General features: G+C 41.4%; 1 protein-coding gene across 2 annotated transcripts in view; it reads right to left on the bottom strand.

Moving 5' to 3' along the window:
* The window catches only part of CSNK2A2 (casein kinase 2 alpha 2), a 39,232-nt gene extending 13,996 nt beyond the window's left edge, over positions 1-25,236 (bottom strand). The window contains exons 1-5 of one of the 2 annotated variants that reach the window (XM_039479046.2): positions 24,760-25,236; positions 23,860-23,971; positions 13,721-13,822; positions 10,908-10,958; positions 2,167-2,226 (exon numbers count right to left, since the gene is read on the bottom strand). In XM_039479046.2, coding sequence (XP_039334980.1) covers positions 2,167-2,226; positions 10,908-10,958; positions 13,721-13,822; positions 23,860-23,971; positions 24,760-24,863 — 429 coding nt within the window. In that variant the 5' untranslated portion in view covers positions 24,864-25,236. The remainder of the gene's footprint in view (positions 1-2,166; positions 2,227-10,907; positions 10,959-13,720; positions 13,823-23,859; positions 23,972-24,759) is intronic. The other variant, XM_074402254.1, reaches the window with a different exon arrangement.
* Between the last annotated feature and the right edge of the window lie 835 nt (positions 25,237-26,071).

Below are 26,071 nucleotides of genomic sequence, written 5' to 3'. Positions count from 1 at the left end.
TCACTGAGTCATCACACTGCAGCTCTCAGCCTCAGTTGCTTCTACATTTTCAAAGGAGTTAAATATTTAATCTTCTCCACTCCTATTTTTTATTTTCAAAGAGAAAATTTACCAAGTGTTGATTCTGCTATATTGCCTACTCTTTGTCCAAAGGAATAAAATAATCAAGACCACAATATTTGGGATGTGAAAAATACGCGAGGAAAGCAAAGGCTGAACAAATACAGTAAGGTAATTAATTCTTTTGCCAAGTTTCTTAGTCAGACTCCCTGTGGAGTTACTGACATGCTTTGAAATTCTTTGGGGAATTACTTCAGTTTTAAAATCTGGTACAGTTTCTGACCATTAAGCATGAAAGACGTTTTTCAAGTTTCATCTGGGATTCTATGTTTCATTAGCAAAAATAAGTATATGCCCTTACTGCCTAGCTGCTACCTCCAGAAAGCAGAAAGGACATCAGACATTGAACGACACCTGCGTGTCTACCTGGGAAGACCTCCATTATTAGTTGGATGTCTTTATGGGACCTAAGAGTAGGGTAGCTTATTCAACTTTAGGTTTGGCTGATGGTTTAGTAACACAAAATTTCAATACTACATTACTTAAAAATAACCAACCGTGAGCTTTGAATTGTAGCTTTCATGGGGTGAGAGTGCATGGGATTACTCAGGAAGCACCTCCAGGAAAGGTGCCTCCAGCTAGCCTGACAGTTCACAGGAACATTGCACTGTAAATTTCACCCACACCAATGCTTCAATTCTAGTCTGGAGAAGATAAGGAGAAAGGTGGGATAAATCAAGCTCAACCTCCCTGTCTTTCTGATCTTACTGACAAAACAGAAGACCAACTAGTCATAAGAGTGAACCCTTCAATCCCCCACCTTAGCTTTCTCTAATGATAAGTGGTTCGTACAAGTTCTTATAAAAACACATTCATTTCACAGAACTAGTTCTTCAAATTCCCATTCCCTAAAGCCCAGCCTTGATTCAACTCGGTAATTAGTTCACAATCCCATCAAAACTCCATCTTGGCCATTTTCTTCAGTAACACCAGTACCTTAAATCATCTCATTTCAGAGGTTCTTAAGATCTACAACTACCCTCAAACTTTTCGCAAGACTGCAGATTAAGACATGCATTTTTGGAGGGAGTTCATAGTTTTCATTAGGTTCTTGGTGATCCACAACACAAAAATCTAGGACCCGTGGGTATATTCTGTTTTACAAATTGAGAATTCTTAAAGTGTTTATCTTTAGGCAAACTAAAAGTGATCATTCCTCTAGCAACCAGTAATTCTACAAAATTTCATTGTGCTTGGGATTAGTAAGTCTTAGATATTCTACCCATCACTTCTCCCTGCATTAACAAGCCAGGGCTACAGGGGAAGGGTAGGAAGACTCGTCCAAGAAGGGGATGATGATACATGGCAAGGAAAGATGGCTGTAAATGCCTGCCACCCCTGTAGGCATGTACCTCTATAATATGACTTCAGTGCTTTTTCTATCAAGAAGCGGAGTCAGTTTTTCCACCCCTTGAAGCTAGGCTTGGTCATGTGATTTGCTTTGGTCAATAGGGTATTAGCAAATATGACACAGGTAGAGGGTTGAAAAGTACCTATACGTTGAGGTTTCCCCTTCTCTGCTGCTAGGAAACCCAGAAGGACCACCATGGGAAGCAGCATGAACTTCACGGGTTGGAAGATGAGACCTCAGCTATCCCTGCTGCCCGAGCTGTGGTCTAGACTGTCAGTGAAGCCATCTTGCCCCAGTCAAGTCAACTGAGACCTAAAGAATCATCGGGCTAACTCACAGAATTATAAGAAACAATAATCATTTTTAAAAAATCATTAAGTTTGGGGTGATTTGTTATATTCACAGTTAAGTATTAATAAAGCAGCAAAGAGAAAACTCAGGGACCAACAAGAGCTATGGGAGGTTCTAAGGTATAGCGTCCTTGTTACCCCTTGACTTGGCCATTTTTTTCTCAGTTCCACTGGAAAGTTTCTACGTGAAGATTCCTCGATGGAATCCTCAATATAGATTTTAAAACTTCACTAAATCCTCTGGATGTCAAGAAACATTTTGCTTGAGTTCTCTTTGCTCTCTCAAAAACTTATCTTTTAATGAACAAGCCTGAAAAAAATTAACGGTTTATGAATGCCACTTACTTTAAGTAGTTCATACATATAAAATCGGATATCAAAGTCTGTCAGGATCTGGTAGAGTTGCTGAAACAGATTCCAGAAAACAGAAAGTTAATTTAGTCTCATTGCGTCTTGTCATCCCAAGTGTGGGCCATTCTCTAAGCTTACTTCATACTTAAGTGACTAAGGAATCCCATGACTTTTTTTACTACCTGATCTGAAATAAATGGGAGCAAAGTCTAAGATGAAGGTTTAATTTCAATCATAGAAGAAAAAAAAAGGAAGGAATTCCAAGGGAGAAAAACCATTTAAGTCAGCTCAGATCTTTCCTATTTAATGCTCTGTGATTTTGCCAGTTACAATCATTAGCCACAATTACACCATGTGAAGTCTCTAAGTTGTCTGTCTTCACATTCTTACTGTAAAGAACTCTAACCCCACTGCAGCACCACAGTATACTCTAGAAAAGTAGGTTCTGAGTGGATAGAAGATCTCTGAAGAACTTCACGGGCTACTGTGGTAAAATAGTGGCGAGATAGGCTGTTCTCGAAAGAAACAAGGAAAAAGGAGGTGCTACAGCATTTGCAGATGGCAAGAGCTTACAAAAAAATCTATACCCTCCGCTCCCCAGAAACCAACTCCAGGCTGGAAAAAAAGAACATTTCACAGGCAACAACTGATGGCTTAGGAGTGAAAAAGAGGGTATCAAAAACAATCACCAGCCAAACTCATAAACAATGGAAAGTTTTCATTATTGATAATCCAAAGATGCACTCACTGGGAGTTTTAAAAAATTTTCCAAGAGTAAAAATACATTAATGCTACAAGCTTCATTTAAAGCATCATAAACCCTTGTCAGAAACTCTCATCTTTGATAGTCGAGATCAAATCCAAGTAAATCTCTTCTCCCATCAATCTAAGCCCCACACTTTCCATAAAATTAAGAAACACGCCTTTATTAAACTTCTCTTGTTCTTCCATTAGAAGAGAGACTCAAGCAATGTAGGGAATCTCTCCAGAGAACACAGAACAGTGTATACAATGTATCTGTGTAATGGGGGGGAAATAAAACTATACATCCACATTTTCTGTATCTGCAAAAATGATATAGAAACTGGTTTCCTGTATATATGTGTAGAGGAATATGTAGCTGGAATACAGGGGAGTAAAAGAGTTTTCACTACCATTTTATATTTTTGATCCAAATATAATGTTCAAAAAATTTTAATAAAAACATCAAATTTGCCGAGAACCAAATTTAACATTTTCTAAGAATACCAGGTCTTTGCTTTCTGAAGTTTCCCCCTTTCGGTAATTCCCCCTTTCAGCTTAGGAAACTTTTTTTTTTCATCAACCTCAGGGCAGCGCAGGGAATGAAATACACAGGCCAGCACACAGTGTTGTGGAGTGGGTAGCTGGCCCTGGCTACAGCTGAACCCCATTTAGGCAGAACAGCACCAACAAGCCACGACTTCTGCTCAAGAGAGCTTCAGCTACATAACACATACGCAAGTTTTTTGTTCTCTCTCAGCTCTACTTTGGCTGCACACTGACAGCTTGAATGTATAGACAGAGGCTTAAGATGCCATCTTTTGGGTGTCAAAGCAGCTCCTCCTCTGTGAGTTAAGGAAATCATTCACAGAGACTATGCTAAATTGGACTTCAAGTCAATAAATACCCTATGAACTTCAAGTCAAAAAAATACCCTATGAAAGAGAAAAGATCAAATTTTCTAACCCTTAGAGGGTTGGAGCATTTTATTTCCAAAAAATTAGCATGGGCTATTTTATTAGACTTTTATCTGTGGAAGGCTTTCCTCATCAGGTGGTACCTACACCATGTATCTGTGTAAATGGGTAAGCCATAAAAATAAATGTCTTTGGACTGCCAACACAGTATTTCTAGCTACTACAACCATTAACAATTTAATTCAAGACACCAGTTGTATACCAGTATTTAGGCCTAAGATACTACAAAGTCCCTAGTGACTGGCTGCCTTTCACCCTCACTTCTCAGGATCTCTGGGTAGGAGAAGACCAACCTACATCTGTAACATTTAACTGCCTGGGCCTAAAACCCAAGACTATGCAGGGTCCACAGTCTGGCTTCCTCTGACTTCTGTAGCTCTGTTCTTCACTGCACCCCTCAGGAGTCCCTAACTCTGACAAAACAAGCCCATGTTTGCTGCCTCCATTCTCTCACCTGTAGCCCTGCTCCACCTTAGCCTGGAAAGCCAAACCCAACCCATTGGCTTTCTACAGAGCTGACAATGATACCTTCCTTCTCGATCTCCATGCCACTGACTCTCCAACATGGCTGTGCACACGACACCATAAGAACACAGCGTCCACAGAATTAACATTCCTCACACAGGGACTGGTGGTGACCTCAGGTTCTCAAGGTGATTCCTCACTCAGCTGTGTGCTTTGTCCAGACCCCCAAGAATCCCATGCCAACATTCCCTGTGCTTCATGGCACACGCATATGATCGGGAGAAATGAGTACAGTGGCTGGCGGCAGAGTCATCGAATTTGGTGATAAAGGATCTCTAAACTTCCCCCACGACCCAAGTATGCCAATGGCCCACTTAGCAACCCACTCAATACCACTCCCACTTCCCACACTCAACTCCAACCACATACAAAGTCCTCACACAGCACAAGAGCAGGTGCTTCATACACAGAACACCACGTATGTCAGCTCTGTCTTGCATACATGTTTTTACAATGTTCATAGTCAGTGGAACAAAAACAGAAGCAATTTTCCAAGAAATAGAAGCATCAAGAGTCCATGACACATTAGAAAAAGAAACGTCACAAGAACCACATTTTCCCTCCCTTCTCCTTAGCCAGCTATGGGGAGAACATTATTTAAAAATCCACTGCAAAATGCTGGCAGGAAGTTAGCTTTGCTTACATTTTCAAAAAATATATGACTTAAAAGGTGGAAATTTCCTGGGCCTTTTAATTAGCTCCAAAAAGTCTAAGGAGAAGAATGGCAGAAACTGTAATTTGATCATCAGAATCAGGGTCCCCATGGTCTAAAACCACAGACACCCACAATGGCATGACCACATGTGGGCCTTACGGCTACCGTAGGCATATGAACAGCTGTTCAGACTCTAGGTGCGATTCAGCTCTATCACTGTGAGCCACAGATTCAAAGACCCCATTCCCACCATGACCTTCAGGAAGATCACACTTTATAAGAAAGCTTCCCACATAGCTCTGGGCAGTCCATGCCCATAAATCCCTGTGGTCATGTGTAGAGAGGAGAAAAAGTGGTGGGATCTATAAAGTCAAAGTAAAAAAGGTGTTTACTACACTAGTCACCAGTTTAAGAATTGTTTACAAGTAACCTCCAAGATCCAGAATAAAACCAAGGTCAACATTTTTAGAAATTTAAGGAAGCAGAATAAATCTTTAATCAAGCAGATCAAAGTTATTACAAATCACCTGAAAATGTCACTTATTTTCCTACAAGGAAATAACAAAATGTCAACAACCTGTAATAACACACATGACAAAGAAGTACAATTTGTTTCTCCAATTAAGGAAACTGTATTTAGTCTGTGAACTCAGGCCTCACACCATCTACTAAGTGGTGATTTACATCTACGTGAGCAATTGAGAAATTCTGCACATATCAATGTGATTCTACCAGCTTCTTGGGATGGAGCCCATTTGGAGTGTCTTATCAAAATCTTTTTTTTTTTTTTGTATTTCAAAATAGTACCTTAGCTTCCCTTGAGACTTTTTTAATTGAGACAGAGTCTTGCTCTGTCGCCCAGGCTGTAGTAAAATGGAGAGATCTCCGCTCACGGCGACCTCTGTCCCCCAGGTTCAAGTGCTTCTCCTGCCTCAGCCTCCCCCGTAGCTGGGACTTACGGGTGTGTGCCACCACGCCTGGCTAATTTTTTGTATTTTTAGTAGAGATATGTTTTCTCCATGTTAGCCAGGCTGGTCTCCAACTCCTGACTTCAGGTGATCTGCCCCTCCAAAGTGCTGGAATTACAGGTGTGAGCTACCATGCCTGGCTTTAAAGTATGTGAAGTTGCTGCAGTTATTCATTCCAGAAAAGACTGGCTTTTCTCATTCATTCTGAAGCTTTGTCTTGCTCTAAAATATCTTTATTACAGTTTTGGCATATATGAAGCATAAAAACTTGATTTTAAGGAGAAACTGACCAAACCAATACCTCTACCAGAAGGTGAAATACAAGAAAAAAAATTAGTAGACCATAATTCTGAACTAAATTAACAAGTTTGGTATAAAAAATGATCATGTACTAAAGTTACAAAGCAACCATCAACAAATCCCAAATAATTAACATATAGGTCATGTTCTCTGAATATAGTGCAAAGAAATTTTTTAAAATTTCAACTGGATCCTGGATCATACATTCACAAACACACAGCTATGAAGGACACTACTGAAACAATACCTAGAAACTTCTGAGTGTGAACTTTGTCTTAGATGGCATTATTGTATAAACATAAAAGTTCTTCAGTGTACTAAGAGTATTGTGGTTTGCGGAGGAAAACAGCCTAGCTTCAGTGCTAGCGTATTTACAATTGATGTATCATAATGATGTCTGCAACTTACTTTAAAATGACTCAGCAAAAAGATAAAATAGAGATAGGAGAGGCTGGGTGTGGTGGCTCACACCTGTAATCCCAGCACTTTGGGAGGCCAAAGTAGGCGGACCACCTGAGGTAAGGAGTTCAAGACCAGCCTGTCCAACATGGTGAAACCCCATCTCTACTAAAAATACAAAAAATTAGCTGGGTGTGGTGGTGCACACCTGTAGGCTCAGCTACTTGGGAGGCTGAGGCAGATGAATCACTTGAACCTGGGAGGCAGAGGTTGCACTGAACCCCCGAGATCAGGTGACTGTACTGCAGCCTGGGCGACAGAGCAAGACTCTGTCTCCCAAGAGGGGAGAGAGAGAGAGAGAGAGAGAGAGAGAGAGAGAGAGAGAGAGAGAGAGAGTGAGTGAGTTAGGGGACAGGGAGAGAAATAACTGCACATGTGGCAAAACAGTAACAACTAGTAAATCTTAGGTGAAGGGTACAAGGGTACTGATCATGCTACTCTTTCCACTTTTCAAAGTAAAAGGTCTGGGGAGAAAAATGCAAATTCACAATGTTGCAGTTTGGATTTCCAGTTTGAAAACTATCCAGAAGTCAGTTCTACAACCATGGATGCAGGTAAAACAATGCTTAGGGTTGTACAAACTTAAGCACATGTATTGTCAAGAAAAACAAAAACAAGTTTAATTCAACTCAAGAAATGATGAAGAAAACCACTGAGAGCCCAACAAGGTTGAAGGAAGAAAGAAGAAAAATAAGATAGGAGCAGAAAGAAAACAACTAACAAAAATAACAGCTGAGCAATAAAATCAAAAAGCTGGTTCTTTTAAAGGATTAATAAGAGATCTCTAGAAAGACTGATTTAAAAAGAAAACGAGTAAAGGCACACACACTGTTTAAAAATGTGAAGGAAAGGATAACAACGGATACGCCAGTTATTTTTTTTTTTTTAAGGTGACCAGTCAACAGTGTAGTTTTTAAGTTCTAAGAAAATTATTATGTCAATCAAATTGAAAGTGAATAAAATACATATTATCCAAATAGACTCAAGAGACAGAAAACCTGGATAAATCTTTAACCTATAAAATGCTTTAAAAAGGAAAGTTCAAAGTCTTCCTCCCACCCTTGAAAGACATCTACCCAGATAATACCTATCTCATATAAACTTTCAGAGAATAGGAAGAGGAAAAGCTACTCGATCTATCTTACATTACATATAACCTTGATACCAAATTTAGAGAAGGATCCTATGATAAAATAAAATCAAACGTCAAAATTTATAATCCATTTCACTAATATAAAATACGGAAAAGAATGGGCTGTGGGCTGCATCACTGTTAGCTCACCCTTATATTAAGCCAGGGACAAACATTCTCTGGGTGATAACCTTAAAACCAGTTATTAATAGACTTTACACTAAAATGAAAAAGGTAAAAAATAAAAACAAACTTTCCTAATAAGATGACACAGGACAAAATAAAAAGACTAAAGGACCTCAGGACATTGAACTAAATAATTCTCTGTTTGTGGCCTGCCATACTATCTGGAAAAGAATATAATTTTCCTGCCATGATTTGCTCTTCAAAAATACACATCTGCCATCTGATATTTAATGATCTCTTAAGTTGACTAAAATATCATGCCTTGAACATTCAAAGGGGACCTCCAGTTAAACATGGCAGATCAAACACCTCTGCTCTACCTGAAACTCCTCTAAAGTATCAGTAAAAGGGGCAGGGAGATTAAATCATAAGAACTAAGAAGATAGGAGAAACAACATTGTGAAGCTACAAAACGTGTCTCTACCAACAGTGAAAGGGGGCCAGAAACAAACAGCTTCAAACTGAACAACGTCAGAAAGGCTCAGGACTGGGGACCTCCAATGTTGGTCTAGAAGAGCAAACAGAGTGCAGTGGAAACAGAAACATGGGTTTAAGATGCCAGATTGAAAACTGGAGAATTAGGTGAAGTCTGCGCCACACTCACCATGGTTCTCAACTTGAGGCTAAGATACCAGCAGCTAAGTTTGCATCCTTGAGACAGGGGCAGCTGATGGCTCTTTAGAGCAATGAGCAGACATTCAAGAACCATCCAGAGACAAATAACAAAAACTCACACACAAAGAAAGATAGAGGAAAAAGTATGAAGGGGAAAAATACAATATTCTTGGTGAGAAAATAGAAGGTATTACATAAAACATAAAAGAACAGGATACTATTTTAAAAAGTTCTGAGACCAAAATGGAGCTGTAAGATGTGAAGTCTAACATTTGAATGAGTTCTGGAAAGTGAGAACAAAGAAGAAAGGGGAGAAAAATCAAAGAACATTAAAAATATTTTTCCAAAACAGAGGAAAAAGCCCAGCAAGTATGCAGAACAAAAGATAAAAGGGACCCATATGAAGGCACGCCATTGTGAAATTTCAGAAGACTAGAAATGAGAAAATCCTAAAAGCTTCCAGAGGAAAAAAATAAAAACAAAATAAGATGAAACCAGAATGGCTTCAGTGGTAATAATGGAACAATCTCTTCAAAATCAAGGAAATTATGAATTATAACCGAGAATTCTATACTCTAGCAAGTACATTAATTGGCAGGACAAAATAAAAATAATTTCAGATATGCAGGCCTCAAAAAAGCATTAATTTCCCATGATCCCTTTAAAGAATGCTATGAGAGAATGCATGAAACATCCCCTTTGAGGGTTAAGACCCCAGAGAGAATTTCTCTAAGAAATTAGAATTCCCACTAACTGATCTTGAACATGCTGTTAAATCAACAGAGCAGATGGCACTTTAAGAAATACAAAATGCAGAGGTAAAATTCTACACATGTAGCTAGACAATTGGTAAAAACTCATTAACAAGGCACAAGCATTTAAAACTTGGAGAACTGTAGTGTGTATGAAGTTCCATTCAGATCAGCCTTTAAACTTTTACATTAGGAAAATGTTTGGTTTCATTAAAGTCTGTCTGGTTTTTTAAGGCATGCACACACATTCCCACTCACATATACCAGGATAAACCTGGGTGATTCACAGGATCAGCTACACATACATAACAGCACAGTACCCTACCAGCTAAGTGCTGTTATGCTATTGAATGAAAAAATTTACACCCTGTTTAATTTTAGAGTTCATTGCTGATTTCACCTGTAAGGAGTCACATTAACAAGAAAATCTATCACATGTGGGAAGTGCTCTACATGTAAAACTTCCTACTTATTGTTTTGTAAGTCGAAATATCTTCTTTTGCTTACTTTTCACTAATTGACCTTTAGTCATTTTAGAGTGATTAAGAAAAATTAAGTGTGAGAATAAGGTTCTCTATTTTCACCCAGAACCATCCCTCCTGATACCAACATCTTTCAACTGCTGATTAAGTTTTGTCTCTAGCTCCTGTCACAACAAAATCGTAAGTCTCTTATTCACTGACAGAGTTACAATCAACCACAAGTCCTCTAAATGCCCCTGAAAATCAACACTATTTTGTTTGTATACTGGTTTTCAAATCAGGCTCTAAAAAAAGAGTTTCCACCAGGTCTAGCAGGCATAACCCCAAAAACCTTGATAGAAACTAAGGTTTTAATGTTTGAACAATAAAATTTGTGAAAAACCAGTTTAAAATCATGATTTTAGTAAAACACATCAACGTCCAAAATAATTTACATTATAAGAAAATGTTAAAAACTCGGGATAGGCCTCTTCTAAAGTACTGACTCTGGTTTTTCTGAATCCATTTCTTTGTACGTCACGTGCACAAAGACACATTCATTATTTGACAGCACTGAATCCAATGCATTGCTTCTTTTCACAAGAGCCTTGCATCAGTCTAACCCTTCCTCTCGGCAAAGTAAGATCTCCTACGAAAATCAAAGTTAACATACAATTAAAGCAATGCTGCCTAAAACAGGAGTGTTACAGATGAGGCATTAGCTTAGACTCCGCCGAGCACTTACTCCTGGAGTAGGCAAGGCAAAGGGTGATGAGTAATTTCACCCAATGCAAGAACCCTAACCACTTTCTGCATCCTGTATTCACGGTTTAAGGAACCCAATCTGTTATTTCCTACTCTCACCAATGACAGCCCTGGCTGCTTGGGTTCTGGAGTACACGGTACTTATTACCACCTCCCCCTCACCCTGTTAACCCCATGCCAGAAAGAAAAGCATACGCACCTTAAAATCTGTATTATTGATATATTCAAATACCAAAGCTGGTGTCTTTGACTGTAAAAGAGAACAGTAATGCTTTTTAAGTACCCAAATAACCAATATAATCTGCTTCTGCCAAAATGGCCCATTCCCAAATCCCACTTAGGTACAAAGGGGTTCCCTTATCTGCAACAGCCTGTCAAGAAAAGAATTCTCTTGAAATTTTATGATGTCTGGAATTAGTTTCAAAATAACTGGGGATAGTGGGAGGTAGGAAGTGGTGGGAGTATAGATGAAACAAGGTTGGCCACAGCTGATTAACTGCTAAAGTTGGGTCATGTGTGAAGGAAGGTTCATTATTATTATTCATTTACTTTTGAAAATGATTGAAAATTTCTTAAGAAAAAGTTTTAAAAGGAATGTTATTCTGTGAATAACCTACCAAGGGCCTTAACCAATCTTCAATGGTTATATGAGGATTTACACCCTGCATTGTTCCAGTTTGCCAACTATATACAAAAAAAAAAAAAAGGGGGCGACACATTTTCATCTTAGTTTAGGAAGCCATAATTGTACTTGACAGAATTATCATAGGTTTTGGGAATGTATCATAGGTCTTTTGGGGGTCCAAAAGGAAAATATAACCATCCGTGACATTATCAATAAACTATACTATACTATTACTGCCTTGGCTAGAGACCATTAAAGATTGTCTCATCTTATCAAGCAGACCTGTTCCTAAAAACTCATAATCAATATTTTTAAAGCACTATAATCTCTAATCCAGTGAGTACAAAAATGTTCATTATCCTGTGTAAATCTACATTTTCAAATATCAGATTTCCTTAAATAAAGTAAAATCATGCTAATTGGCAGTCATAAGCTTTCAAAATTGGGAGAAAGCAGAGACTTAAGGGACTACAGGAAAAAAAAAATCATCTAGAATCTTTTGCTCAAGGACCATGTAAAAGTTACCTAGGAAACAGGCCACAGGGCAGCATGCATCTCTGTTTGAGGACAACTCAGAGTCCAAACAGCAGTGCCAGTAGCAGCCATGATTAAGTAATTCTTCACCAGCCTGAAGCTGTAAGGGTTTCATCAACATTACCACCTCTCTCTACAGGCTGTGAAGTAAGCCTCATCTTCTAATAGACAAGAGGTCCCTGTTGATTTCTGTCAACTTCAATTTACTGGTCGTACTTATCATGTAAAACATACACATACTTAAAAAAATTACAAAAATAAGATGTATCACTAAGTTCTGTTAAAAGAAAAACAAAAATGCTCCCAGTGTACCACATACTGACTCACATTTTAAAAATTATTCTGAAATTCATATTTTACATGGTACTCACTTTTCAATGGGTACTCATTTCTAATGCAGCCCATTTTCAAACATGAGGCAGTCTAGAACTAGTCATTATAAAATCGATCTGTGCTAAAAGGACAGGATATATCTTAAAGGCCAAACTAGTTACAATCTGGTGTACAACCATTCCTTCCCTTCTCAGTCTTCTCAGGGTCCAGAAGGAAAAACCTGCCTTATGCTTCAGTTCAAGATTACTGTGTCATCTTGAGTAAACTTTTTAACCTCTGCAAACTACAGTTTTCTCATCGGTACAATGTGAAAAATAAATGTTACCCACCCCAATGAACTGTTGTAAGGACTGAGTTACATGACACAGTTGGGCACTGGGAATGTGCCCCGCATACAGTAAGCACTCAATGAATGTTAGCTACTACATTATTATGAGGATGTCTTTAGCAGCCAGATACAAAAACCTATTTCTTTAACTAACAAAACTATCATGGGAGGAGAACAGGGAAACACCTGAGGTAAAGCAGGTGGCGAACGGCAGTGGGACAGGAGGGGGTATAAAAATGGGGAGGTGAGGTGTCTCTAATCTTAGCTAATCAAAAACACCTAAGGTTAAGTTACTCCCTAGGGAAAGAAAACAAAGTTAAACAGAACATCTAAAATGACTAAACCTTAAGCATTAACAAAAATATTTTAGTTTATCTACGTATGTGATGTGAGCTCTAAGGGCAAATGCTGAATTAAGGGAAAGAGCAAGACTTCTTCAAGGAGTCGGTAGAGTGGGGACCTGCTCAGGCCTTTATGCCAGGTGTCCACGTGGAGCTGTTCATCATTTCCTGTGTAAACCCAGATTTTCAAATGTCATGCTTACTTAAGTGAGGTACAGTAATGAACTTTCAAAACTGGAGAGAGGCAGGGGCTTAAAGGAGATATTCAGCAAACATTTGTGGGCTGAATCAAAATAGTGAAGTACAAACCCAGAAGAGGGATTTTTCTCTGTACGCTTTTGTTTTGTTTTGTTTTGTTTTTGAGACAGAGTTTCTCTCTTGTTGCCCAGGCTGGAGTGCAATGGTGCAATCTCGGCTCACTGCAACCTCTGCCTCCCGGGTTCAAGCAATTCTCCTGCCTCAGCCTCCCAAGTAGCTGGGACTACAGGTGCGCACCACCACACCCAGCTAATTTTTGTATTTTTAGTAGAGACGGGGTTTCACCATATCGACCAGGATGGTCTCAATCTCCTGACCTTGTGATCTGCCCACCTTGGCCTCCCAAAGTGCTGGGATTACAGGCGTGAGCCACCGCGCCTGGCTTTCCCTGTACACTTCTAAGTTCCATCGCAGTGGTGGTAGCTGTTTCATCACTGGGCCACCATGAATTTTTTCTGGTTTTCAAACAAGTCAGTAATTAAGACAAACACCATCATCCCCACTATATCATTATTTGAGGTTCTGTGTGTTAACCAACCCCCATATCCACACCCCAGTCTACTAGTATACTCCCCCAACCATTTGGCACCTACCACAGGATCCTTTACAGTGTCAATCAGCTTAATGATATTTGTTCCACCACGAAGGTTCTCCAGAATCTTAACCTCTCGTTTTATCTTCTTTTTCTTCACTGGCTTAAATACACAAGAGTAATCAGAAGTGAGACTCCTTCTGAAGTTAATAAATAAAACTTTAAAACAATGTTAGCCAATCAGATGGATAGTATGCTATCTTGTACACTCTGTTGCATTAAAGAGCATGCCTAAATTCGAAGAGCAAAACTGAAATAGAATGGGCTTGCCTGTAAGAACCTTTAACATTAAGTTAAATAATTTACAGACTCATACAGCTTATGTGTCAAGATTGTGAAGTAGTTACAGTGAGGGCACTTAAAAATTTTGAATACCCAGATCACACTTTAAAAATAAAACTCCTGCTTACTAGATAACTGCCAAGTGGAAAATATAGCTCTGAACAGCTGTATATCATGCAAATGGAAAAACTGAAACAAAATGGTGAGACACCTGCTCTTCCAATGAGTTACATGTAATTTTGTCTTTCAGGAGTGAAAGACCAGTTCACTGACATCAAGTTACAAACTTGCTTCCCAGCTGCCGGCTCTCATTTCCTGTCGCCACTCCCATTTCCTTAATATCTAGAATCTGAAATCAGCACAGAGCCAGTTAATGTTTCCCAAAAGATCCCGTTCCTAAAGAGAGAGATGTTGAATCAGGAAAGGAGAAATCAATCTGATACAACAGTGACTGAAAACTTCTATCTAACTTTTCAGTCTGCTGGAAAGATTAAACACTTTAAACTTGATTATTATCATTACACATATTATTACTTGTCTTAAATGAGCGAAGAGTTTGAAGAATAGAAGCAGTTCTGAAAAAGTAAGTCTATCATAAATCAAGTATGCTTTATAAAGCACTCAGAATGGTGACCGGATAATAGTAAGCACCCAATAAATGATAAGTGTTATTATTTTCATATTTTTAGTAATTTATTATCTAATAATGTCATTTTTAATCCTCACAAAGTCTCTAGGTAGCAGAGTTGAGCTATCTGCCCAAGATGACACAGCTCATGGCAGAGGGGGCAGGAATCAAAGCTAAGCAGTCCGACTGCATGCTATATACTCTTGCCACAGTGCTTTTGTTTCCCAAATGTGGCTAACAGAGAAACGTAACTAAGGAAAAAGAGTATTTTATCACTGAAACACTGTTATAATAGCAGAGGCAAGGAGAGGTCAATGGATTTGCCAAGAAATAATAAAGCAAGACTTAAAAAGCCTGTGTGTGGGGTGGGGAAGGGGAGGGGAGGGGGAAAAGGTAACACACATATGCCAGAGAAACCTTCATCTTTTGTTGGTCACTAAGATACAGCTTTGAACACACAACAAAACAGAGGGAGAGGACTATGAAACACAGAGCTCTTGCATCACCTATAACGGGGTGCTCAATTCAGACGCTGGACTCTCACTGCGTCCTTGTGAACCAGCTGCCATGATGATACCCACTCTCTGCCCGCTATGCCAGGATTCCCAGGAGAGCAGATGTGGCTGCTGTGCATGTTCTCGACTCCACTTAGAAACCTTACTCCTTAGTCCCTTTTTTGTTTACGAGGGAGCTCGAAACTTTGGGGCAAAAGAGCCCTGTACAATCCAATCAAAAAATAGCCAGGAAAGGACCCACTACAAAATAACTGGCCCGTAAGATTCAAGTATGTCAATGCCATGAAACAAACCGAGCAACTCTTCCAGATTTTTAAAATGTGACAACTGAATGTAACACATGACTACAACTGCATATAATCATGAAATCTGGGATTTTCCTTTGTTATAAAGAACATTATAACAGGCAAATGTGAATGAGAGTTGTAGATTAGCTAAGAGCATTGCATCAATTGTTACCTTCTGATTTTTGATTGAGGCATTGTAGGGTTATGTAAGAAACTTCTTATTTTTAAGAAATGCATACTCAAGTATTTATGGATGACTATGATTTACTCTCAAGCACTTCAGAAAAAATATATAACATAAATGTAATTATATAGATGTATATATGAGAGACAAAGAAGGATAAAGCAAATGTTAACACCTGAGGAAACAAGTGAAACATATATGGGAATTCCTGCAACTTTTTTTTAAGTCTGAAATTATGTTAAGAAGTTAAAAGAAAAATAAAAGGTGGCTTTTGCTTTTTTTTTTTTTTTTTTTTTTTTTTTTTTTGAGAGGGAGTCTCGCTCTGTGGCCCAGGCTGGAGTGCAGTGGCACGATTGCAGTTCACTGCAACCTCTGCCTCCTGGGCTCAAGTGATTCTCGTGCCTCAGCCTTCCAAGTAGCTGGGACTATGGGCATGTGCCACCACAACTGGCTAATATTTTTGTATTTTAGTAGAGATGGGGTTTCACCATATTGGCCAGGCTCATCTCGAACGCCTAACCTCAGGTGATCCGCCTGCCTCGGCCTTCCAAAGTGCTGGGATTGCAGGCATGAGCCACCGTGCCCAGCAAAGCTGGCTATCTTGTACTTATAAATTCAGCCAATACTATCAGTTTAGTCAATGCCTTTTAAGAAAATTCTAGAGTTGTCATCCAGTACTGGAAAGCAGCTATAGATCTGTGGGAGTGGTAACAGAGAGAAAAAACCCCATAGCCAGAGGCCTATATCCACCAAAAAACCTCTTCTACTCCTACCAGTCCTCCTAACTCCTTACAGGGGCAACCCCTTAGTTGCCTTTATGATGCTGCCCCATGTAAAGTCTTGCACTGCTGTCTGGTTATTCAGCAACAGGTCAGGCCTGGACAACCCAGTTAAGATTAACCTATCGCTTAATACGTCTAAAGGCATCTGACGTAGCAACTGAAGCACATTTTGCGGTACACCAGTTGTCTAACAACTTCCCAAAGTAGAGACTGGGAATAGCAGGGCAACTCTGAAGGTGGCACAAAGAAGTCCCATGGCAGCTAGAGTCCTCACATGCTGACAAAAGACCAAGAGATGATAAAAAAGGAAAGTGGTCGACCCACAGTCCAGGACTCTTCCCTCCAAACCATCAAGAACTAGGCTACAGGTAGATCCCTTCAGCCTCAGTTTATTCCCCTGAACTGGAGAGACACCCAAGAAGCGAAACCACCAATGGGCTCTGAGGAACTGAAAGTGATCCTTTTAATGTGAATCACAAATAAAAAGTTAGGATCTTTAAAGGAGGATCGTTGGCCTCCTAAGGAAAATAAACTGAGTTTTACAGAAATAAGGATGCTTTGACTCTCCTGTCCAGAGCCTATCGCTCTGTACAGCTATCTGTGTAACCATGTTACACAAAATAGAGAAAACACATACATTTCCAAATTTCACTTTGCATCCTAGAAAAAGCTTCCATCTCTGTTTCTCTTATTCCCATTCAGAGAATATCTGTTTAAAAGATTCAAACAGTTTAGCTACTCTCCAAACCAAAAAAAAAAAAAAAAAAAAAATTTTTTTTTAAACTCAAAGTCTAATAGACAAAGTGGTGAAAATGAACGGACAAATTCATGCCAGGCAGAAATGTATCAACAGCTCCTAACTCTCAATTTGGGTTACAAACATTTACTCTACTACCAAGCCAACAACTGCTCCACTAAGATATTAATTTCATCACCTGCAATGAACAATTACAATGAACAATGGTTGCCAGGAATGAGGAAGGATAGTAAAATAAAGTTCAGCCTGGATGATGGCATGTATTTGACTACGCCGGTGGCATCCCTAAAACCCACTGCATCTGACCTAACTAAAAACATTAACTGAGCAACGTTATTTCATCACAGAAAACTTTTCCTCTAATCTTTCAAGTCTCATCATCTCAGTTACACAATCAACTCCTTGAGGATAATTGTTTATTCTCAGGATTAAAAAAAATTATTTAAAAAGGCAAGGCATAAAATCAAAATGATAATCAGATACCATCTCATACAAGTCAGGATGGCTATCAAAAAACCCAGAAAATAAGTGTTGGCGAGGATGTGGAGAAATAGCCACACTTGTACATTGTAGTCAGAATGTAAAATGGTATAGCCACTATGGAAAGTTCCTCAAAACATTACAAATAGAATCACCTTATGATCCAGCAATTCCACTTCTGGGCCTATACCCAAAAAAGTGAAGCAGAGCCTTCAAGAGGTATTTGTACACTCACATTCAAAGCAGCATTATTTACAATAACTAAAACATGCAAGTTGCCCATCCACTGATAGATAAATGGCTAAACAAAATGTGGTATATACATACAATGAAAAATTATGTAGCCTTAAAATGGAAGGAAATTCTGACACATGCAACACTGATAAACCTGGAGGACAACATGCCATCATGCTGTATGAAATAATCCAGTCACGAAAGGATAAATACTATATAATTCCACTTATATGAGGTACCTGGAGTAGTCAATTTCATAGAAACAGTAAAATGGTTGTTGCCAGGAAATGGGGGGAGGGAGAAATGGGCAGTTACAGTTTAATGGATACAGAGTCTCCATTTCACAAGATGAAAAAGGGTTACGGAGATGGACGGTAGTGATGGCTGCACATTACCCACTGAACTGTATACTTAAGAATGGTTAAGATGGTAAATTTTCTGTTTGTTACCTTTCTTTTTTCTTTTCTTTTCTTTCTTTCTTTTTTTTTTTTTTTGAGACAAGTTTTGCTCTTGTTGCCCAGGCTGGAATACAATGGTGCAATCTCGGCTCACTGAAACCTCCACTTCCTGAGTTCAAGCGATACTCCTGCCTCAGCCTCCCGAGCAATGGGGATTACAGGCACCTGACACCATGCCTGGCTAATTTTTTGTATTTTTAGTAGAGATGGAGTTTCACCATATTGGCCAGACTGGACTTGAACTCCTGACCTCAGGTGATCCGCCCACCTCAGCTTCCCAAAGTGCTGGGATTACAGGCGTGAGCCACTGCATCTGGCCTATGTTTATATGTGTTTTAACACCGTTTTTTTTCTTTAAGGCAAGGCACAGAGCAGACCCTTTGAATCACATCAAGAGAACGTTGCAACCCTTTCTACTACTGGTTCTGCCTCTAAAATCATTTGCACAGCCCAACTGTAATATTGCCATTACTACTATACTTTACTGATCTCTCAGGCCAGGCACTGTTTTAAGTACATTTAATCCTCTTAGAAGAGCACTATTAACAGTTTTACTTGAGGAAGGACACCAAGGCACAGAGAACTTAAGCAACTGTTCAACGTCATAGAGTGTCTGCAGTTGGAATTAACACCTGAATCCAGGCAGACCGTTTCCTAGGCCTGAGAAAAGCATTTTGTAGATTTTTAAAAACATGATCATCTATCTCTCTACCCATCAATCGACAGTTTACCTGACTTTCCTAACAACCCTGTGTCTTAAGCAGGAAATGCATGCTTATTTCATAGATGAGAAAACAGTGAAGTGGGGATCCATGAAGAAGCTAGTTCTGGAACTCAAGCCTTCTGCTCTCATAGCACTTCATACACTATACCACCCTGATTATAAGATGGCAGATCCTGAAATTAAATGCAGGCGTCCCAAACTTTTTACACAGGGGGCCAGTTCACTGTCCCTCAGACCATTGGAGGGCCGCCACATACTGTGCTCCTCTCACTGACCACCAATGAAAGAGGTGTCCCTTCCTGAAGTGCGGCGGGGGGGGGGGGGGGGGGCCGGATAAATGGCCTCAGGGGGCCGCATGCGGCCCGTGGGCCGTAGTTTAGGGACGCCTGCTCTAGAAGCTATCTGAAGCCCTGCTTTATACACGAAAATGGGTACACTATCTCAAGATATTCTTTTCACACGTGGTTTGCTCTTAAATAAACTCATATATTAAAGGGATAAAACTGTTAATCCCCAAATCTGGCAAAGTGATCATGCTGAGACCTGGAGGGGCTCTATGGGTTAAAAAAAAAAAAGCATAAAAACACTACTTATTGAGGCTTCAAACCAAGACAGTAAAGTAGCATTTCATTTAAGCATTAAACGTGCTGCTGTGGATACAAATCACAGAGAACCCTGCCTGGGCCCCTACAGCCCTCTAGGACTCTTGGATTCCACTCTTCAACCAGCAACCTACCAAAGTCAAATACTTCCTTTGATTAAAATAACTAAAAATCATTAGAAACAAATTATCTTCATTTGACTCCTGGTGAGTGTCCCTCAATTCTTCCAGTACAGATCAGTAGAACACAAAGTCAAACATCCAGAAAATGTCCTAATTATGCTCCTCACATCTACCAAGACTTCAGGACAGGCACACAGGATCCTACACCGAGTGCTTCCACCCTCTGACTACATGATGCTGAGCAGATACATCCTTTCTCTGGGTCTTGGTTGATTTGTAAAAATGGCCTAGATTCTAATGGTTTCTAAGCACCCACATTCTGTGATTCTGTGTGACACAGGTTAACTATACTCTTAATCCGTGACTCCCCTACCACAATGTTAGAAACAGCCTAGTTCACATACAATTTTTAACATTATTTTTAATGTTAGCAATACTTTAGCAATACTGTTTTCACTACTTTTATGTCATGAGACGTTAGTGAAAACTAGAAGTTACAAAAAATTTAGATAAATACCACTAATGTATTGCTCAGGAAGATGTCTTCATACAGATTCCTAAATGGAGGGTAAAAAACCTACCACAGAAGTTAGAAATAAAGCAGAAAGCACCATTTTGATGTAACATAAAGATCACCAGCTCATGATGAAGCTGCCAACCAGGATGTATAATCAACGCTCATCCTTTTAACACTAGCTACTGACAACACAAAACTTAAAAAGTATCTGCAAATATGCTAAACATGCTTAAAGAGCAAAATTTAATACCCCCATCCTTTGTTTAAAGCTCAAGAATTAATATCTCTGGGAAAATGGATAGTCAAGCTATTTATAAAATAACTACTACTAACAGGAAGACTTATATGGGAATTTCCAAGTCATTTAAGCACTGATTCAAAATGCTATATATTTGTTTTTTAAAAATAGTGTTGCTCTTAACTTTCAATAGCAGTTTAATCTGAAAGCTTCCCAAGGACCCCAAGAAATGTTGAAATCTACACATACAGGCAGTGTTCATAAGATGCTAAAAGTTGTCAAAAGTGGCCACTTTTTCTGTGTACCCTTTTCCAAGAGCTTTTACACAGGAAATGATGAATTGATTTTTCAAAATTAAAAGATGAAATTTTCAGCACTAATGTAGCTTTCTGCCCTGCCATATAAACCCTTATCAGTTTCCTCCTCCTCCTCAAAACAATCTATCAAAAAAGATACCACCTCTCTATTGATTGGAAAGTTTTAAGATTTTAGCCACCGAGTATCACTTGAGGATGCACAGTAAAATTTTCCTCACCAGTTTCTAAATTCCTAAAACAACTTAGTAGCTCCATTTACTTTGATCAATAAAATACCTGGAAATCGAATGCAAATTAAATGATATAAAATTCCCCTGTAGTAACTCATCATCCACCGATTCTTACATATTGCAAAGAACTGATATGAAATGTTACTGACTAAAAAAGACAGCTTGTCTTCAAGAAAGATACCCTCTATCTTGGTCACTATGTGCATAACACAATCCTGCAGCTAAAATACAGCAGGCTTATACAAAAAGGAAGCCTGTTCTAGATTCTTCCAAGTTATGAGCAGCTGGTACTCCGTTAAGGACCTAATTTCCTATGACCAAGCACCACAATAGTAGCTATTAGTCATAACTTCAACTTATTTGAATAAAGCAGCACAACTTTGGCTAAAGACCCTGTTCTTTTTAAAACCACAATAATGCCATTAGTGATATATTACCCTGTCCTTCAGACAGGAACAAAATCTGGATAGAAATGCTACCAGGCTTTGAAAAAATACAAAGAAGTGAGTATAGTTTTCACTAGCGGTTTAGACTGCACTGTGAAAAGAAACAATGTCAAAAGAGACAAGAAGAAACAAGAAACATTTTATTAACTAGAGTATCAAAGGGGCCTCCCAAGTCTAATTCCAGGACACTGGTACTTGCTTTTGTGCTCAGCTTTAGAATCCTACAATCCAATGCTAAATGAGCAGTAAGAGATATGAAGAAATAGGAAACGGGTGTTCTGGGTAATGGTCAATCAACATAATGATGTTAGGTAAATTCCTTTGTGCCTAAGTCTCCCATTTGTAAAAACAACCTGCAGCAGCTTCCATACTGGGTTCCCCAACATATGCTAAGAATCTTTAGAGTAAGGGAAAAGCTAGACCCTATGAAGCTCTTTGGATGATGAAGCAGCAAGGTGATGCTCTCCTAAATGAACACGCTGAATGCCGTTCCTTTCAAGAAAAAGAAAAAAAAGCACCACAGAAAATTGTACACTTACTCTAAAAATGCTGCCATAGCACAAAAGTTTAGACATTTTTCTGGAATTGCTTTAAAGTCAGCAATTCATTCTTCCAAATGTACAGCAGTAGAATGTGGATATTCCTAATTTCAATGTATGCCTTGCTTCTTAGATTTGAAGCAGCTTATTAATAACTTGTGATTATGTACATAAAGCTAATGTATGGCTTTTACAGGTAATTTCCCTGTGACTTAAAAAAACCACCACCACCACCTTGTGACTTCGTAAGTGTAATTCATATTTAGGGAAGAGAGGAGTCACACTCAGTATCTTCAACATCAATTCCTCACAGATTCTGATCCCTAGTGTGCCTGAGAACACAAATGACTGTCTATTTCTCCTTCCTGCAATTCTGCTCCTTCATCACTAGGCTAGGATGTATTGAGTGATGGAGCTGATCATTTTTCTGAAAGATGATTACCAGAAAGTTAACCCTGACCCCTCACATTAAACAGGGATTACCTACACAGCTGCCCTAACACACAGAAACAGCTTTTCAATACCACATTCTTAGTCCACAGAACCTCTGCAAAAGGGCCACACGGGAAATCACATGTATACAAAAGTGCTTGCATTACTCTTCCATCTTCTCAATCTCTCACTGAATGACATGTACCCACATGAAGTGATCTGGCAATAATGAGGACCCATCACAGATTCTACGAATTACTTTTTACTGTACCCTATAAAACATTACTAAAACTACACAACTAATCATTTACCTGAAGGAAAATTTAGCCGACCCTTCATGCTCATTAAAATCATCTTCATCAAAGAGATAACAAAAGCATAGCATTATCAAACTGAGATCACTAAACCGTATGTTAAGATAGTTTTGTTCCAGTGATTACTTTAGTAATTATCAGCGAATTCTTCTATATTTTTACTAGCTGATAAGCAACAATGGCTCTCTGGCTTCCCAACAAGCTTCTCAGCACTACTAGTGCACTATATCCACGCCACCTGAAACTTTACTGCCAAAGAAGAAAAAACAAGTGATTATCCACTAAGGAATTTCCTTCCACTTGGGCTTGAAATACATCTCTGAAGTCACTCCAATTTTGTCCAACTTTCTTTCTGGAATGAGGTAGATCATGCACCAAGAGTAACAAGCACAGTGCTCAAGGAGAACTGAAACTGAGAATGGCTTCTCTGTCTTTTGAATACCTCTTTATTTTTTAACAAATGGAGCCCTTTTGTAATTTTTGCTTTAGGCCCCTATAATTTACATTTTAGAACAAACATCTTCCTGAACTTAAGAGCTGAGCTTAGATTTGTGACCAGTCTGCACATTTCCTTGAAAGTTCAGAGGAAAATGGGGTGGAAAAAGAAGTAACGAAGGGACATCAGAGAAGTAAAATTTGAGTATGGGCTGGGTGCAGTGGCTCATACCTGTAATCCCAGCAACTTTGGAAGGCCTGCAAGGAGTCGTTCTGGAGGACTGCTCGAGCTCAGGAGTTTAAGACCAGCCTGGGCAACATGACCAGACCCTGTCTCTACAAAAAAAATTTTTTTAATAACTGGGTATGGGGGCATGCACCTGTAGTCCCAGCTACTTGGGAGGCTGAGATGGGAGGATCACTGAGCCCAGAAGTTGAAGGCTGCAGTCAACTATAATCTGTACTCCAGCCTGGGTGACAGATTGAGACTCTGACTCGAAATAAATAAATAATGAAATTCAAGCTTGCACTGCCCATTCTAGAATGTGACTGGGGTAGCTTACATCCTTTTGCCCTGTGGGGGGACAAATGTTACATATCACTCATAGGACACTCACCTTGAGGATTTTTACAACCACTCTCTCATTGTTGGTGATGTTAATGGCCTCAAATACTTCACTATATTTTCCCCGACCAAGTTTTCGAACCAGTTGGTAATCATCCTGATTACTGTAAAAGGTAAGAAACACACATAAATGCCAGGACTAGGGGTTAGCCAAGCCTATGCCCACCATACACGTCATCCAACCGCTTCCGCCAGGCAAACACTTGGAAGTGTCTATACATCACGTCACAACTCATTCCCTAAATGAAAGCCACGACGTAATCTTGGCTCCCTTCACTCTGCAGAGCTCCTACCCTAATTGGTCTCTCCTAACTTGGGAAGATGGGGTAGGAAGGCAACGCTCTGAGCCAGTCCAGAGGGGCGAACAAAGCACCCGTCCTGAAGGCCTAGAGGGTGCCCCCTCTGCCCCGCGGCTCCACAGCACCTGCTTCCCGTTTCACACCCTGAAGGTAGACGGTCCCTGTTTTAAAAACGCGGACGTCTTTAAGAAATTTCCTCCCACCACCTCATCTCAGAAAACCGAAAAGGCAGAGAATTTTAATAGCTCCAGAGGACAGCTGTTGACTTCCCACCCTAGTGGAAACCCAAAAGTGTGAGGAAGGGCTGCTCCCTCACTTCCACCCAGCGCCGATCCGTGCACCCCACACTTCTCCCCGAGTAAAACAGCATTCCTTAGGGGAAAGGGGTGCGCAAAGCGGGGAGAAAGGGACGAAACGGGGGTAAAGGGGAGGGAAGAGGAAGACGAGGACATGTGCGAGAGCGGGACCTCCGTCTCCGGCGGGGCCGCGGAGGGATCGGCGGGAGACACCACCCTGGCCGAGTGCGGGTCGCGGGGGGCGGCCGGGCGGGGGCAGGGGTCAGCGGGCCCGGCGGGGGGCGGCGGCGGCTTTACCCCCAGCTCGGGACGTGAGACTCGTAGTCCCAGTACTCGCGGCTCCTCAGGCTGTTCACCTCGGCGTAGACCCGGGCCCTGCTGCCCGCGGCCGGGCCGGGCATGGCGGGCGGGACCGGGGGGCGGCGCGGGGCGCAGAGGGTGGCGGCGGCGGCGGCGCAGCGGGGGGCGCGGGGCGGCGGGCGGAGGAGGCGGCTGGCCGCCGGGCTCTGGAGTAGGAGGAGGAGGAGCGCGGCAGCGGGCGGCCGCGCCAGGCCGGGCCCGCGGGGGCGGGCGGGCTGGGGGCGCGGGGGGCGCCGGCCGAGCCGGCCCGGCCCTGGAGCGGCCGGCGGAGCGGCGGGGCGGGCGGCGCTCGCGCTCCGCGGCGGTCTCCGCTCGGCTCGCGGCCCCCAGGAGGCGGCGGCGGCGGCACCGGCAGCGGCAGCCACCGGCCGGGAAAGGGGCAGTGGCGGCAGCAGCGGAGAAGAAGGAGGAGAGGAGGAGGAGGCGGAGGAAACCCGGAAAAGGGGCCGCGCTCACGGGGAGCGGCCGCCGCCCGGCCTGGGGCCGCCCAGGCTCACAGCGCCCCCTGCAGCGCGGGGGGACCCGCCGGGCGGTGCCGACCCCGCCCCGGCCCCGCCCCGGCACGCCCCGCCCCCTCCCCTGCGCCCTCTCCCACCATGGCCCTCCCGCCGCCCCAAGCCGGGCTGTCCAAATCGCCTCACGCTCGGGCCGGCCTGACCTCACGCCGCAGGAGCCCCCCTTCCACTGGCCGTTGCCCTAGAACCCTCCCCTTCGAGTCCCGACCCTTTCAAGATTGTCCGTGGAGACCCTGCCCCCAGCTCTGCACTTACCCAGCTTTTGCCCCCCAACACTTCCCATACCCTCCTCTCACCCAAACTGTCAAGTCTCTCTCCAGGGCCTCGCTCAAACCTCAGAACCTCCCCACCTCAATACTTCTCCCTCCCCCCGGGACGTACCCCTCCTTCCCCCTCTGGACCCTTCCCTGTTCCCACAGACTCCTCAGTCCCCAAGACTTTCCACCCCCTTCATTCAGGGTCCTCCTCATAAAAACCGTCTACATTTCCCCCAAATGCCCCTCCACAGCCTTCCCTGAGAACCCTCTGAATACCCACTTCGGTCACTTGGTTAAGCTGGAGTCGGCCAGGTTGTGCCACTGCAAAGTTACAATTTTCCCCTTTGTGATTAGTAAGTCATTTGTGGGGAGAGACTTTGAGAGTCTGTAAATCTCCTGGTTTTGCTGAGGAGGAGGGAGAGCAGGAGAATGTAAATCCGACCTGAAGGGACAGACTGAGGTTGGAGATGCACCCGG

Source organism: Saimiri boliviensis, chromosome 1, assembly GCF_048565385.1.
Source record: "Saimiri boliviensis isolate mSaiBol1 chromosome 1, mSaiBol1.pri, whole genome shotgun sequence".
In the NCBI taxonomy this organism is placed as follows: domain Eukaryota; kingdom Metazoa; phylum Chordata; class Mammalia; order Primates; family Cebidae; genus Saimiri; species Saimiri boliviensis.
The sequence above is the reverse complement of the archived record's forward strand: the minus strand, read 5'-3'. Positions and strand labels throughout refer to the sequence as shown.